The sequence below is a fragment of the Contarinia nasturtii genome, unplaced genomic scaffold (assembly GCF_009176525.2).
Source record: "Contarinia nasturtii isolate CC-2019 unplaced genomic scaffold, AAFC_CNas_1.1 Cnas_scaffold_1240, whole genome shotgun sequence".
Classification (NCBI taxonomy): domain Eukaryota; kingdom Metazoa; phylum Arthropoda; class Insecta; order Diptera; family Cecidomyiidae; genus Contarinia; species Contarinia nasturtii.
This window is the reverse complement of record NW_022198581.1, coordinates 3,979,423-3,995,037: the sequence shown is the minus strand read 5'-3', so window position 1 is coordinate 3,995,037 and position 15,615 is coordinate 3,979,423. Positions and strand designations below refer to the sequence as shown.

General features: G+C 32.3%; 3 protein-coding genes across 6 annotated transcripts; 2 read left to right on the top strand and 1 right to left on the bottom strand.

Annotated features, from left to right (window-relative positions):
- The first annotated feature begins 5,452 nt into the window (after positions 1-5,452).
- Positions 5,453-6,519, top strand: LOC116345264 (cytochrome c oxidase subunit 6A2, mitochondrial-like). The gene is made up of 3 exons (XM_031774486.1): positions 5,453-5,643; positions 5,987-6,191; positions 6,275-6,519. Exons 1-3 carry the CDS (start codon positions 5,556-5,558, stop codon positions 6,339-6,341), a joined length of 360 nt encoding a protein of 119 aa, XP_031630346.1. The 5' UTR covers positions 5,453-5,555; the 3' UTR covers positions 6,342-6,519.
- On the bottom strand, positions 6,510-9,862 carry LOC116345263 (ER degradation-enhancing alpha-mannosidase-like protein 2). Of its 2 annotated transcripts, none has more exons than XM_031774485.1 (11): positions 9,426-9,862; positions 9,278-9,361; positions 8,921-9,200; positions 8,752-8,843; positions 8,524-8,677; positions 8,435-8,459; positions 7,999-8,319; positions 7,881-7,931; positions 7,621-7,742; positions 7,188-7,532; positions 6,510-7,112 (listed from the first exon to the last, which is right to left on the bottom strand). In XM_031774485.1, the coding sequence occupies exons 1-11, from the start codon at positions 9,560-9,562 to the stop codon at positions 6,588-6,590; spliced, it is 2,136 nt and encodes a 711-aa protein (XP_031630345.1). In that variant the 5' UTR covers positions 9,563-9,862; the 3' UTR covers positions 6,510-6,587. The 2 variants fall into 2 exon arrangements, with proteins under 2 accessions (XP_031630345.1, XP_031630344.1); XM_031774484.1 differs by having other exon boundaries at positions 7,176-7,532; positions 9,426-9,861.
- Positions 9,863-10,437: 575 nt separating this feature from the next.
- On the top strand, positions 10,438-15,438 carry LOC116345353 (glutathione hydrolase 1 proenzyme-like). 3 transcript variants are annotated; one of them, XM_031774633.1, is made up of 11 exons: positions 10,438-10,551; positions 11,502-11,629; positions 12,845-13,105; positions 13,174-13,575; positions 13,637-13,840; positions 13,991-14,181; positions 14,275-14,321; positions 14,413-14,603; positions 14,670-14,910; positions 14,971-15,084; positions 15,151-15,438. In XM_031774633.1, the coding sequence occupies exons 2-11, from the start codon at positions 11,535-11,537 to the stop codon at positions 15,295-15,297; spliced, it is 1,893 nt and encodes a 630-aa protein (XP_031630493.1). In that variant the 5' UTR covers positions 10,438-10,551; positions 11,502-11,534; the 3' UTR covers positions 15,298-15,438. The 3 variants fall into 3 exon arrangements, with proteins under 3 accessions (XP_031630493.1, XP_031630492.1, XP_031630494.1); XM_031774632.1 differs by lacking the exon at positions 10,438-10,551 and adding an exon at positions 10,775-10,904; XM_031774634.1 differs by lacking the exon at positions 10,438-10,551 and adding an exon at positions 10,856-10,983.
- Positions 15,439-15,615: the final 177 nt, after the last annotated feature.

The following is a 15,615-nucleotide window of genomic DNA, read 5'->3' as shown; positions in this document are numbered from 1 at the left end:
GAAAATTGGCTGTTGCTCGAAGAGAATACTAAATATAAAGAGGTCATTATGGAATAAATTAAAGGTCTAACACTGAACTGGGTCGTTGTGTTGGGCTATAATGTACATGGAATATACATAGTATACATTTTCTCAAGCAAAATCTTGAAAAGCGATTCGAGTAGCGTACGATTTATGAGAAATGCAGATATAAACACACACATATATATGTTCGATGGGTTTGATGAATTTGCAAACACTTGAGTTTGTTTACATTTTCCTTGAGAGGCCCATACAATCCATTGAATATTCATCATCATTTTGAAAAGAAAGAGAAAAAAAAAATGTTCAGTGAATGGAACGAATAATTATGCTTAGTGCATGGCATGCACAGATGTTTATAGTTGAAGATTGTGCATGAAATGTCCCATCAAAAATTTGCCATGCATCGGAATAAATTCATCTTGCACATAACTCCGACCGAAGGCCATTATCACGGAAGCAAAATTCGACCATTTTTTATGTAAATTTCATGAATGTTCTTGTAATTATATATAATTCACGGAGTTTTGATATTTTTTCCCCTCAGTCACTATAGTAATGCTGTAGGTTTTAGCACTTATTTTCGGTTAACATCTAACAATTTCTATTCAAATACAATACAATTACATTGAAAATGGGTTTTAAGAATGTGTCAGTGTTTTTTGGTTTCACTTTGGAATGGTTTGAAGAAATCAAAGTGACACAAAACTCTGAACAGTAGTTGAATGCCTAATTCTGTGTATAAATAATTTTGTCTGTTTAAATGATCAACGTAAGAAGAAGTATTTGATAAGTAATTTTGAAATGAGTAACATATAAATTGACTGTGGTTGAATTTGCATTGAGATTTGGAATTTGTATGACCATGATGAATCGTTTTGTATGGTCTTGGTAGTCACTGCATTTCATATTAAGGGCAAAGGTTTTTTGTAAACATACGTTTCATTCATTGAATGTGCAACGAAGCTACTATGGAGATTCAAAAGAAAAAAATTGAAGAAGTCCAGCCCCAAATCCATGATGATCGACCAACGATTTTTTGCACAGCAAAAGACTCAAGGAAATCGAACACATTTGTTGTAATTAAAATAATATTAAAACAAAATCAAAACATATTTAATAAAAACTAATTATTATTGAATGGAATAAAATTGAATGACTTTTCTTGTTAAAAAAAACAGTAAGAGCAGGTAACATAGGAAATATTATATTTCATGCTATATACATAATGCTTCAATTTTCCCAATTAAAATAATATTGATTCAGAAATTATTTTACCGATTTCAAAATATGATATTTTACGTTTATCATCAATTTGAATTTGAACTTCATATATATGCTCATATTTAATTACGTTTTCAATATTACACAACAGTGAGTTCATAATTAACTCTTTTTCCAAAATTGTATATCGGGGTATAATCCCAATAATTTTATTGAATATTCCATGAATCGAAAAGCTGATCGACACATCGAACATTATTTATACCAAAAAGATATCCGCAGTAAAAACGTATCTTTCAAGCAAAGTTAGTAGAGGATTCATGCCCTCGGTTAATTAGTTCATTTTTTTTATTATTAAATCAATAGTATTAATGGTATTAATAATCAATTGGCATTGAATATTTTTCGCTTTCTTCATCAAAATTACTTTAATTTTCTACATCGAATCGAATCATTTTTAAAAATTCAATAATTCTGAGCTCACTCTGAATTATGAATACTTAAATTATGATTTGAATTCTTGTTTAATAGTTAAATAGTTTCGATAACATATTTTTTGCATTTTTGACTCTGTTTTTCCAAATTTTGAATAATTTTATGTATGTAGGGATTATACCTTCATCGAAAAAAGTCATTTGCTCATAGTAAGTATCACAAAAATGATCAGAACGTACAAAACAAAGAAAGAAAGAAAGAAATTGAGGACAACATCAAATGCCTTTTATGAGCAAAGAAAGAGAATATCTTGCATTCTAAGTATTTGGTCATGCTACAGTATAGGAGCAGTAACAATTGTTCTAGACGGATTATTATTGCTTAATAAAATATTGTATTTTGTCTTCTGCATATTTTTATTCTGCATTTCTTTCGAACAATTGTTTATATTAGGTTTTTTTTTTTTAAAGACCGATGAAAGTTCACGTTGTTGATAAATATAGCTTATGGATTAGCAAGTAAGATGCACGTCGCACTGCTTTCAGGTAGAAAATGCAAATATTTTAAAGAAAACGATTCTGCATCCTTGTTACCAATATACATATATTTGACTTTCAAAGAACAAAACAATGCTTCACATTGAAAAGAGGTAAGATAGATTCTGTATTTTATTTCATTTTTGCATTGCTGGAGAAATACCCTTTCTATCTTACTGCTGATCTATTTTTTCAATTCAATTTCATAAAATTGTTCTCAGATTGAAATGGTTAAGAGTTAAACTACGAAGGAGAATCGAATATTGATTCGACTTGATGGATTGCCATTAATTCATGTGTTTTATGAAAAACATGTTTGTATGTTTTTTATGTGTTTTTTCATTCTGGAAAATTTTAATTACTGACAATCTGGATGGCATAATTTTAGCTTTTGTCGCCTTTCACATCGATAATCAGAAAGTGAAAATATTTCAATTGAAACATGGAATGCAGTTTACATGTTTTTTTTTTGTATAAAAAACAAAGGGGCGTCAACGGTTTGACAGCGTTCAATAATATTGTGAGAATATTCAAATGAGTCACACCAATACAAAGGTAATATATAATATGGTGCACAGCAATGACGATGAGATGTAATTGAGCTGACAAAACTAACATTGAATATCATGCAGATGAAACTGTAATAGATGTCACCAACACAAACAACTAGCTAAGAACAGGTAATTACTGTTTTACAGGTCTATTTATGCTAAAAGAATTCACTTAAAAGAAAGTACAACATTTGAAAAATCAGTTCAATTTTGGCATTCAAGAGAGAAACACCCTGTTCTTTGTGAAGTTTTTTTCAAACATTTATTTTTGTGACAAACAGTGAAATTTATATCATCGAAATAGACATGAAACCCAGGAAATACCGAAGAATGGAAGGTGACAAATTCAGTGTGGGACCTAAGCAAAATGCTTTGGCAGCGAGATCACATGAAAAAATGTACTTAAAGAAAAAAATGGCCGATGTATACTTTGTATGTGGTGCCGAGAGGAGACGCATTCCGGCCCATAAACTTATTTTGTCGAATGTGAGTTATTTATTTTATTATATGTTCTACATAAATTTGGCCGAAAATCGACGTGGTATCACGGAATTGATACTACCAAATACATCACCTGACATCGTTAAAGAGTTCCTTCAATTATTTTACTTGGACCAATTGACCTTTCGCACAGAAAACATTCCTGGAATTATTAATTTAACGTACAAATATGGCGTACCAAATAAAGATTTACTGTACGTATTGAATTTTGTGCCCCCGCATGACTCGCCGCAAAATATTTTGAATACACTCAACGACTTTTGTATTCAAGAAATCTTCAAAAAATTACCCACTATACGGGATTTTTTTAACGCTTCTAAAGTATGCTCAACTTTTCGTTACAACTCAATTGTTGGCTATCCGAAAAAGTTTCAAAGGCTTCACATACAAAAAGAAGAAATAAAACCATATGATATGAATGAAACCGATGCACTGCACTATCTGAGCATTTTTGGTTCATCGGTCCGTGCCCTCAGTTTGCATGATTGCCAAAACGATATTATGGATAAAATTGCAGACTATTGCGGAAAATCATTGACAGCATTGTTCAGTATTGGATCCTATGTCAATTTTAATACACGATCACCATTTACATCTCTTATAGATCTGGGATGTGCCAGCGGATCCATTTGCAATTTTGAATATGAGTTACAGTTGAGCAGAATTGGTTTACTGTACGAATTTAATTTTGATTTTATGAGAAATTATCCAAAATTAATTGAAGCATCATTTGTTTCTGAGAACATATCCGACGATGATGTTGGTGAATTTTTGATTTATAACCCACAATTGGAACGATTAGTACTTCTATTGGAACCAGATACAACAGACCTGTTTCAATATGTTGGCAATTTTGGAGGAAATCTGGAAACGTTGGTATTTTGTGGCACATATGAAGGACATGACGAATTGGTACACCTGGGCAAATTAAAAAAGTTAAAAGAATTAACATTTTATTACACATATTTTATGTCGCACATTTTTTTGGATCGATTAGTGAGTGAAATGTTTACAAATGGTGTACAGCTTGAACTCTTTGACGTTTGCCTGACCAATGTGGATGATCTGAAATTTATAAAAAAATTGAAGTATTTGAAGCATTTATCGGTAAAAAATATTCCAGAAGATGTGCTTATCAATATCGTGAATCGTCTACCGAAACTCGAAGAAATCAGAGTCCATGAGACGCAACTAACAATTGCTGGAATACAAAAAATACTTGAGGCCGGAAAAAAATTGACTAAATTCGGACAGTTCAACCATGAGATAACCGAGGAAATAAGTGAAAAAGACTTTGACTTGATTTTGAAATTGGCAAAAGGTCGTGTAAATGTCACAATATCATATGATAAAGGCCAAATTAGCGAAGATATCTTGATAGCTAATAGTACATGGTTGGACTTGCAATGCTTTGGCGAATGTAAGCTAGATCGTTGCAGTGAGTACACTGTATCTTTATTAAAGCAATAATACAACATATAACACAAAATAGGCGACTATTTATTTGACGCCATTTCATACATCTATTCCATACATATATGTGAAATAGTAATTCCAAAAATATTCACATCATTTTTTTTAGCAAAATTTAATGAACCAAATTAATCAATAATGATTATTAATTCAATCAAATCGTTAATTTTATGATTTTCTCATAAAAAATAAGGAATTCCTTTATATAATTTTCAATACATCACGTTCATTATAAAAGATAAACTTAAGATATTATTTATAAAAATATATAACAAAAAAAAAACTAAAAAAATATAAAAAGCAAAAAATGTATAAAAACAAATAAAAAAGTGTAAAAAATGTATAAAAAATACAAAAGATATCAAAAAGAGAAAATATACAAAAAAATAAATTGTTTATTAAGTTTTTTTCATTTTGTAACAAAAACAGATATTATTTTCTTTGAATTGGAGACTTTCTTTTTATAACAATTGTCATCAGTTTTTGTTATGTTTACTTTAAATTAGGAACATCTTTCATTGTTCTTGTTTCAATAATGCAATTTTATTATTCTCTTACAATAAATTAATAATTCAAATGTGAAAAATGTGTTATGTAAACGGTTTTTTTAAGCAAATAAATGCGTTGACAAAACTTACAACTAGTGCCATCTAAATGAATGTATGTCAACTTTGAGATCGCCATTTAAATTGCCAGCTGTCATATGTCAAAACGAAAGCGAAATTGTGTCAGTCGTAGTAATTTTTCACATAATATTTTTCTTGAAATCAATTCTGGCGACAAAAGTAAAAGAAATTCTTTTCACAAAATAAGAATGGCATCGTTTTGGAATCATACCATCCGCCGTTTTATCCAAACAACTGCAGCTCGCCGTTCGGCGGCTGAACATGGAAGCAGTGAAGGTAACTTCCCAATAAAAAATCAACTTTATTTTGTTTCGGAATGGGGAAAAAACTATAAACGAAATGGCATTATGTAACATGATATTAAATATTCGTTGATTTTATCCCATTAATCCGGAGTTTTTTTTTTTCATACAACAATTTATTTTAAATTTGAATGAAGAAACAACATTATTTCAATTAGTATCAGAAAATTCGCTCACTTTGACTGTGCTATTTCTCATTCGATTAAAATAAAAAAATGCAAAACATAACCTTTATCCTCTCGATTACCGATTTATAAAATGAACAGTTTTCAATCAATTGTTATTGAATTTTCGTTTTGGTTATTTTATCATTACAGAAAAAGTCGTTTTGTGGAGACGTTTAACATACTTCGTTGGATTTCCAGCCATTGCTTTAGGTATGTTGAACGCATACTTGGGTCACGTAGAACATGCAGAAGAGCCTCGTCCAGAATTTGTTCCCTATGAACACTTGCGTATTCGCCGAAAGGAATTCCCATGGGGTGATGGTAATCACAGTCTTTTCCACAACCCAGTCGTAAAGTATGTATTATACACTGTCTTACACAATAATTGAACACGTTGGACGATTCATTAATCAATATTCGCTTTTATTGCATTCATAGCGCATTGCCAGATGGCTACGAAGTTCCAGATCCAAATGAAGGAAAGCCACGCAAACACCATCATTAAGCCAGCTGCCCATTAACAGTTTAGTGTTTGAATAATAGACATTTTTTCTCTTGTGTAATCAACAAGTCTTGCTACACAAAATGGACGTATGCAGATGCATCTCGATTGTAATGGATTATGCATTGAAAATAAAATAAATACAAAGGAAAATAAAACCAAAAAAAAAAATACAAATTAATAACGATTTTTTTCTCATTTTCATTTTATAAATTTCATGGAATTGTCATAAGAAACATGCTTCATAATTTATGTTAATATTTCACCGAGCACAGCCAAACGTTGCAAAAATGACTGTGATTTGCATGTAAGCAATTCATAGTTCGACGTCACCGATGATCGACTATTCGATTTTCGAATGCGTTCGATTAAATGTTGAGGATCAAATGGTTTTGATGGTGTTTCATTCTCTGCGGGTCTAATAATTTTTTCGCTTTCTCGTTCATCGGATATTTTAACGGTTTCCTGTTGTTCACTTTTCCAATTCGCTGATTGATTATCTCTCATTACTATTTTATTTTTAGTCTGATTTTTATCTTTTGTGACATTTCGATTAATTTCGGCCGTTAAAATTTCATCGAACAACATAAGCTCCTCGTATGATGCATTAATATTGTTTGGATTTCTCGTTCCATTTGTATTTGTCGGTTTTGACAGCAATGGATTGATTTTATTGGATTTTTTACTTGAAATCGCTTCATCGATAAATTTCAACAGTTCACTTTTATCATCGTCATTATTCAACCATTCGACCACCCTTTTCAAATTTAATTCCTATAACAAAGACAAGATTTATAATTATTTTATTTAATGAAAATAAAAAAACAGAAAACGTACATCGTCATTTACCATAACATTTGAAACACTTGGCTCAGATTCTGCATCGATTTTCAATTGAAACACTTCACCCAAGTAATGGGATGACGTAAAATCTTCCGAAATAATCTCTTTGTATGGAGTTTCATGGCAACATCTTAACGCAGCCGGATCAATTGGATGTGCTTCTGTATTGAATATATAACCGCCTGCATCGATGACACATTCACCATTCAATACTTGAACGACTGTTCCACTGCTGCCATCGTTGTTTAGAAAATTATCAGGATCAAACAGAAGATATAAGTACTTTGTTGTTTCAGCTAAGAAAAATGATTCCATTCGATTCTCTTTTCGATGATCTCGCACATTTTTTATCTAGAAAGAGTGACACTTTTAGTAACATCCCGTTTAATAAAAATAAATTTTAAAAAACAGACTTAGAGCGATTTAAACAGATAAATACCGTTGCAAAACCGCAAGATGTTTTTGCACTATGTTGAATACTTCGAAGCATATCTTCGCCAATTTCCAATAGATACGAATCACCCGTTGCCCGATACAAGTACATCACCGATTCAATCAATTCTAAACGAATAAAGTAAATGACATTATTTTTGCTATAAATATATTTTTTTTTCGCCGTCGTTAAAAGATAAATACAAATTTATTCTACTGGTAAAATAAATGTGCCATTCGAAAAAAGATGTGGAACGTAGTACTTACCAGGTCTCAGTGGATATCCTTCTCTATTAGCACCAGCCTCGCTATTCGGTACTGTAATGAAACAAAATTTGTTTTGAAATAAATCAATTGACTTTTATGTCCGTAGTTTGTCTCTTACTATTATAAAATTCAGGAAGAAATCCGTATTGTTTCCACACCGTGTGATAATTGTAAATGGATTTCATGGCATTTGGAATATCACCAATCATACTGAGAACGCCCGGCCAATATGCGTCAAGCGATTGAAAAACAGGTATTGTCACTACACCTTTGGTCATGCTCGCCCAAATGTGCCAATCATTTTTACTAAGATATTTATCGATTGCCGTTTTTGCCTCCTTAAAAATGTCCATCAATTCGGGTCGATTTAACATAATAGCACCTTTTACTAGATATTCATAGAATGAATCAACTCCAGCACCGATGCCACTGTCAACGCCTTTAATAGAGATAAATACCAAAATTACATACAAAAATTACATACAAAAATTACATACAATTCCATGGCCAAAAAAGAAATAAACGTTCAAAATAAGAAGAAAAAAAAAACTTGCCCGTCCATCGTCCGGTTTGTACATCCTATAGAATGAAAAAATTGGATATGAATTTAGGTTAATAATACAATGGCATAGTAGATAATTACAATATGATTTCCGTATAGTCCAATACTTGATATGTATTTGGTAAGTGAATAAATGGCATTCATTGCGACTTCTTCGTAAATGGGATCACCCGTCAATCGAGACAATGCACCAAATTCAACGATAAACGTCCCAACACCAGCCGTACAAGTAACACTATGAAATTTAAAAAAGAACATACATATATATGAGTACGTTGCGCGACTTAAATTAATTTGGTTATGCTTCACCTGGTCTCATTGATTGGTACGCCATATTTTAAATTCACTGTACCATACGGCATGCCCGTTTTCGTATCGAACGCAGGTAGCAAACGTTTCGCCTAATTCAGTATGTGACAATACGAATAAATTTTCAATTGATGCGCAAATGTGGTCGATTTAAATGATTTGAACATACCACATCTTCTGCCATGCGTAATAATGGTCCATTACACGGCCATCCCGGTTCAAGTTCAGCACCTGAACGATGTTGCATCAAATGTGCACCCAATAAACCGCCTACAATACGAATATTTGTCTCAAACACCGACACATTTATATCACTATCGAAATTGGACTTTTGTATTAAAATATCGACGACACGCCGAAATTCGGAAAAATTTCCCATCACAGCCAATGTATCCAATGAATCGATTAAAGTAAGTGAATAGCTGCCCCACGTATTTTGGCCGTCGCATCTTTTTTTGATAGAAAAAGAGAGAACAATAAAAATTATAAAATATTTAAATTTCAATCGTAATATTTGAATAGTTACGTTAGTGGTCGTAATTCATCATAGTCGGCCGCATGATTTAAATATCCATCATATGCATGCTGGAACATTTCGCGTACTTCTTCCCTGTAATTGTCCGTTAAAAAGTCAGCTTTCGAGCAAAATGAAAGGATCAAAAAAAAAATGATACCTTAATTTAATCACATCGACACGCGCATATTTTCGTAGGCAATAATTTGGTTTTAGAGTATTAAATATTGCAAATATAAATAAAACTATTCTACAGCATTTGTATAAATTAAAACACGATAAATCGGGCCACATCATCAATGTCGATTTTTCGAGAACGTTCAATTACAAAAGAAAAATTTAGGAATATAATTTTGGAAGAAAAACTAGAGTTTTAATTATTTGAAATTTCAATCATCCTGAGTTTAATCACATTAATACGGTGCTGTTATATCTTCGTATTGTCTTGTTTTTTCCCTTTATCAATCGCAATACACATCATTCACTGACACATGCTACACATAGTCTCATATACGAGTCTACGTAAAATGTCAACGTCAAAACGTCAACTGGTTTGTTTTGATTCATTTACCACTACAACGACAGTTGTATTGACAGCATTTATGCAAATTATTGAACAAGTATTCGCATTGCCACGAATGAAATAAATGCATAACATTTTTTTTAAAAAAACAACTTCGTCCGTTGAACGGATGCATTTTCCGAACAAGGTAAAAAATTATACGCACAAAGTACTTTGATTCGATTTGGTACTTATTTAAAGTACAGTACAGCGACTGGAGCGTTTATCGATGACTTTTTCATACATTAGCTAAGTATTTGGCGAATATTGGTCGGTTGTGTATGCGTCGGTTATATTCGTTTTGATGATATCGAAATGCTAATTTCTGGACTTTTTTTCGTTGTTATTTCAAACATATGCGAATATTAATTCTCGCGCACACACACATACACTCTGCTGCTCTGGTTATGGTTGTTGTTGCTACTTTTTTTCGAGATGCTGAACAGTAGCCGTCTCAATAACGCAATAATGAAGAAGATTATATAGATGATGAAAATACAAACGAAATAAAAATGAACAAAACACACTTAGTTACGCACACAAATCTTTGTTTATACTTCTCATTGGTCAATACGAATAACAATAGGGAAAAAACCAATTTATATTTTTTATATATTATATGCCCCGGCATGAATGTTAGACTTCAACTGAAAGACCCTGTATTTTGTTTGAATAATTTTACAAAGGAAAAAACAACAACAGATTCATTTCTTCTTTGCGCTTTGTAAGTAGATATAGATATAAAATACATTTTTCTCTCTGTTTTCTTATTCGCTAAGAATTTCCGGCCCATCCAACCGTTTTGTTGTATGAAAAAAAAGTCACCTTCACATTTTGGTCAATGTATATATATATTTAAATGTGCTAACCTAACCGTACATGCACAAAATTTCAGCGGTTCAAATATTCTTTTTTTGCATATATATGTCACTATATTTGAATCTACTGATGATGTTTCAAGTATGTGTGTTAAGGCACGTCAATATGTTAACAGTTTGTTTCTTAGCGCCAAAATACGTGGTTTGTTTTTTAGTGATTCTGATTAAATCTTAATCTTATATAATTTTGGCCAAAAATGTAAGTCATTTTAAACGTTTTATTTAATTGGACGTACGTATGTTGTTCTATCTTTTGTACAATTTGTAAGGTCAAAAAGGTGATAAAATTTGAATCATTACGATTAAAGTTAAAACAATTGATTTAATTTATATTCACTCAGAAATGAAATGCGATTTTTTTTTTAAATTTTCAAACTTAATTTCGTTCATCTATCGATATGATATTGATTACAATTCGAAGGGTATGGACGATTCCGTCATCGTGTAATATTTTATTTGAAATCATGTTTTTTCATGCATATTTTCAACAAAGTAAGAACAATTGAATTGTTCTAGCAATTTACATTTTTTTAACGCAAAGAGTGTGTGCAATGTATTTGCAACAGGTGAACTGGCTATTGTTTTGAAATAGTTATTAATTTTAATTTCATCACTAGTCTCAAATATACATTCACAGCGAAAAATCATTGCAATCTGATAAATATACATCGAATGAAAACTATTGATATCACGTTTTTTTTATGATTTTGATCATTCGCAGAAGACATTGTGAGTCGATAACGAGTAAAGTGCATACTATCAGTTTTCTTGTTTTCCTTTTGTCTCTTAAATATAGTGAGTGGCCGATACAAAGCACGTGAACGCAATTATGGCAACCGTAGAAATTGAATCGGATTCGTTTATAGATAGTCCAGTACCAATACCATCCAGTCCACCAAAAAGCAGACGCATCAAACATCGAAGGTAGATTATACAAAGAAATCAATTAAAATCTAGCGAAAATAGTTTTCGTTCCAATTTTATGGTACGAAAGCACATATTTAAAAATTAACGATATTCTAATTGTATGTATATAATGCTTAAGTTTATTTGAAGTGATCCATTCATTTATATCCATTAAGAATGATTACCGTGAGCCCATTAATTATCGTCAGTTGAGACTATGCGAGTTACGATGTTGTTTTTGTGGTTTTTGGTTAGCAAACAATAAAACAAGTCGCTTCGATGGCATCACTTTATATTCGCGCGAACATATTTAGTAGGTGTCGTCTCAACAGTCATATATATATATATATAAAATAGTCATAAATGGGTGACACACAAACGTTTCCCGACGTAAAGTTTGGTCGATAAAACCGTTCCCATCATTCTATAGACTGTAAACGATGCGATAATATACCATAGTAATATCTATTGAATTTAGTGGAAATTTTCATGTTTCAATGAAAATGTTCGCGTGAACAGCGATTTCTCTATGATTATGGGCTTAATCGATTTGTGTGGAGTCGTCCTTCAGACTCTATTGACTGATCAGCAATTGCCTTAATATAATTCATAACGACAGAAAAATTATTGTATGATGTCATTTTCAAGACCACCCTGTCGTAATAATTCCCAAGAGATAAAAACGGTGTTGCTAAACAAACATTGTTGCATTTTGTTATTAATTCGGACGAAAAAATAGCATTGATTCTCTGATAACAAAGAAAATAGCGTAAAAAATTGGCGAATATATTAATTATATATGAAAAGCACAGCATTCGTGATAACGTCGTTCAAAGTTCTACTTAAAAAAAAGATACACACACACAAACAACACCAATAAATAGGTTAAATATTCAAATTGAATGTTCAAAATGAAAACAAAACCGAAGTCAAAAGCACGATAAAATTTCGTATGTTTCCATGAATTTTCGGGTCTTTGATTGCCAAACGTCTAAATGATTAATCAAGAGAACGTTAATGTAGCGTGAAATTAATTTGAATAATTCATCGTCAACCTGCCTAATATGAGAGCACGAACATTATCACATATGACGTGTTCAAATTTATAAACAAAGATGAAATTCAAGTTTAAAGTCGATGAATGTAAACTGAATGATAGACGAGGTGAACGAATTCTATGTCAACTTGTAAACAAATCGAAAAACGGTATTTTTGTCATTTTTCTCATTTCAGATCATGCGTTCAATGGTGGAAAATATTACCTCCGACATATAAATTCTTTTTAATCGTAATATTTCTAGTTGTGTTGTTGGTTTCGTATTTGTATGTACAAAAATTTGTAAATTACTTGCAACACGCCACTGACGATGAAGGCGAAACGAAAAAATTCATTCCAAATCCCGAGTATCCATTGCCTCCATCCGCTTCAATATTGCATCAGTTTAAAAACGGTGCCGTGTGCTCGGATTCGGAACAATGCAGTAAAATAGGCAGGTTTGTAACAATGTGAAGTTTCATCTTCATGACATCAATTTTAATTGGTCGTGTTCTTGCCCACCCAGTGACATATTGGATCAAGGTGGAAATGTCATTGATGCGGCCATTGCTACATTGTTCTGTAACGGCATTGCAACCGCTCAGAGTATGGGAATCGGCGGTGGTTCTGTCATAAACCTCTACATACACAAAGACAGAAAGTCGTATTCATTAAATTCCAAAGAAACAGCACCGCTAGCCGCAACCGGAGATATGTTCAAAACATACGAAGAATACCAATACAGCCCATTGAGTATTGGAGTTCCTGGCGAAGTGAAAGGATATTGGGAATTACATAAAAAATTCGGTTCTATGCCGTGGAAATCGCTGATTAAACCAGCCATCAAAGTCTGCGAAGATGGATTCAAAGTTTCAAAACATATGGCCGTTTCTATTACACCAGAAGTTTTTAAAGACAATCATTTTAGGTAAGAAATACACACTTTTATTGACGACTTCATCATTATCGTTTATTATTCATTTCAACAGAAAAACTTTCTTTGTGAATGGTACTAATACTCCACGTCGAGAAGGCGAACATGTAAAATTTCACCCGGAATTGTGCAACACTTACAAAATGATTGCAGAAAACGGTGGCGATGATTTCTACAATGGTATATTGGCCGACTTAATCGTCGACGATTTGCGTGACCTTGGCAGTATTATTACGAAAAAAGATTTGGAATCATATAAGTAAGCAGACAAATTCATAAACTCTAGGCATACTCAAAATCGTACTTGATTTAAAAAAAAATGAATTTAATCATTCGTGGGAGATTTGAAAATCATTTGAGTGTTTATTTTTACCATTTGTTTCAATACATTCGTTAAACATTGTTTCAGGTTACGGTGGGAAGAATCATTATCAGTGCATATAGACAATAATGTTGTACATGTGCCACCGTCGGCTGGTGGGCCTATAGTTCTATTCATTTTGAATATTCTACGCGGCTACAATATGACATCGAAATCTATTGAAACTGAAGAGGAACGCATTCTAACATATCACCGTTTTATTGAGTCCTTTAAATATGGTAAGAAGAATTCTTTCGAAATATAAAATAAATGCATTTGTGTCGTCCACACATTTTCTGATTGAATTTCTCTTTCGATTCAACAACTTCAAGCGTTCGGATACCGCACAAAAATCAATGATACGGGTCTACCACCGGAGGTGAGTTTTGGACATTTTTTTTTAATTGTCGATAAACCAACGGACCAACAATACATCTAATTATTCAAATCATTATGTTTCGACCATTTAGCTTGCGCGAAAGATACTCTCAACAGAGTTTGGCAATGAAATCCGTGAGCAAATAAATGACAATGGAACGTCGCATGATCCAAAGCATTATGGTGGTGAATTTCAAGTTATTAATGATAAAGGGACATCGCATATGTCAATAATTGCACCGAATGGGGATGCAATATCCGTGACATCATCGATTAATTACTTGTGAGATACTATTACTACTATAACAAATTAATTCCGCAATTAAAACATAATTTGGTTTTTGCTTAGTTTCGGCATTCAACAAACTGGTAAACGAACCGGAATTATTTTTAATAACGGGATGGGTGACTTTGCTGTGAAGAATTTCAAAGATTACTATGGCCTACCACCATCACCAAGCAATTTTATTGCACCCGGCAAGCGTCCAACTTCTTCAGTGAGTCCTACTATTGTAACCGATGATAATGGCGAGGTGCGATTAGTTGCTGGCGCTGCGGGAGGTGTGAAAATTATAACCGCGATGGCAATGGTAAATCGTTTTCATTTCTATTAAAAAAAAAAAAATCGCCAATTGTCATCAATTTTGTAGATTATTGCCAGAACTCTTTGGTTCGATCAAAATATCAAAGAAGCCGTAGATGCACCACGAATACATCATCAGCTTATACCGATGGAAGTACAATACGAATATGGAAATACGCAGGTACCAAATTCGAGATGTTTTTAAATATTTTGAACGGATTTCCACTTGAATATTTTAAATTTTCAGCAACTAATCACGGGTCTGGAGTTGATCGGCCATAAAACGAATCGATACAGTGCACTTGGCTCAGTAGTCTGCGCAATAGTAAAAAATCAATCGGGAATATTTGGTAATGCTGATTACCGTAAAGCTGGCGAAGTTGTTGGACTATAACGAAATACAATTGATAACCAAACGGTATTACATAATAATTGCATATACCAACAAAAAATGTGCATATTTTTTGCTATTACTTATTTTGCTATCAATGTAATTGATATAAAAGAAAATAAAAGATAACTGATATAGAAGAAATTAATTGTTTTAGTAATATGTGCTTGACTAACTGCGTGATTCATGAATTATACAATTTTAATAAATGCACTTAAGTAATAATAATTTTAACAATTGGACTTAATATTTAGATTAATGTCTTTTTCTGAGATTGCTAATTAGTGGAAGATCATTTCAAAGAACTTTTTTCTTTCGCAT

Coding starts and splice junctions, on each gene's coding strand:
- LOC116345353 (XM_031774633.1), top strand. CDS start 11,535: ATGGCAACCGTAGAAATTGAATCGGATTCGTTTATAGATAGTCCAGTA. Junction 14,322..14,412: donor ATACGGGTCTACCACCGGAG/GTGAGTTTTGGA, acceptor TCGACCATTTAG/CTTGCGCGAAAGATACTCTC. Junction 15,085..15,150: donor ACGAATATGGAAATACGCAG/GTACCAAATTCG, acceptor TTAAATTTTCAG/CAACTAATCACGGGTCTGGA.
- LOC116345263 (XM_031774484.1), bottom strand. CDS start 9,562: ATGATGTGGCCCGATTTATCGTGTTTTAATTTATACAAATGCTGTAGA. Junction 8,844..8,920: donor TACGCATGGCAGAAGATGTG/GTATGTTCAAAT, acceptor ATACTGAATTAG/GCGAAACGTTTGCTACCTGC. Junction 7,533..7,620: donor CATCTTGCGGTTTTGCAACG/GTATTTATCTGT, acceptor CACTCTTTCTAG/ATAAAAAATGTGCGAGATCA.
- LOC116345264 (XM_031774486.1), top strand. CDS start 5,556: ATGGCATCGTTTTGGAATCATACCATCCGCCGTTTTATCCAAACAACT. Junction 5,644..5,986: donor TGAACATGGAAGCAGTGAAG/GTAACTTCCCAA, acceptor TTATCATTACAG/AAAAAGTCGTTTTGTGGAGA. Junction 6,192..6,274: donor TTCCACAACCCAGTCGTAAA/GTATGTATTATA, acceptor TTGCATTCATAG/CGCATTGCCAGATGGCTACG.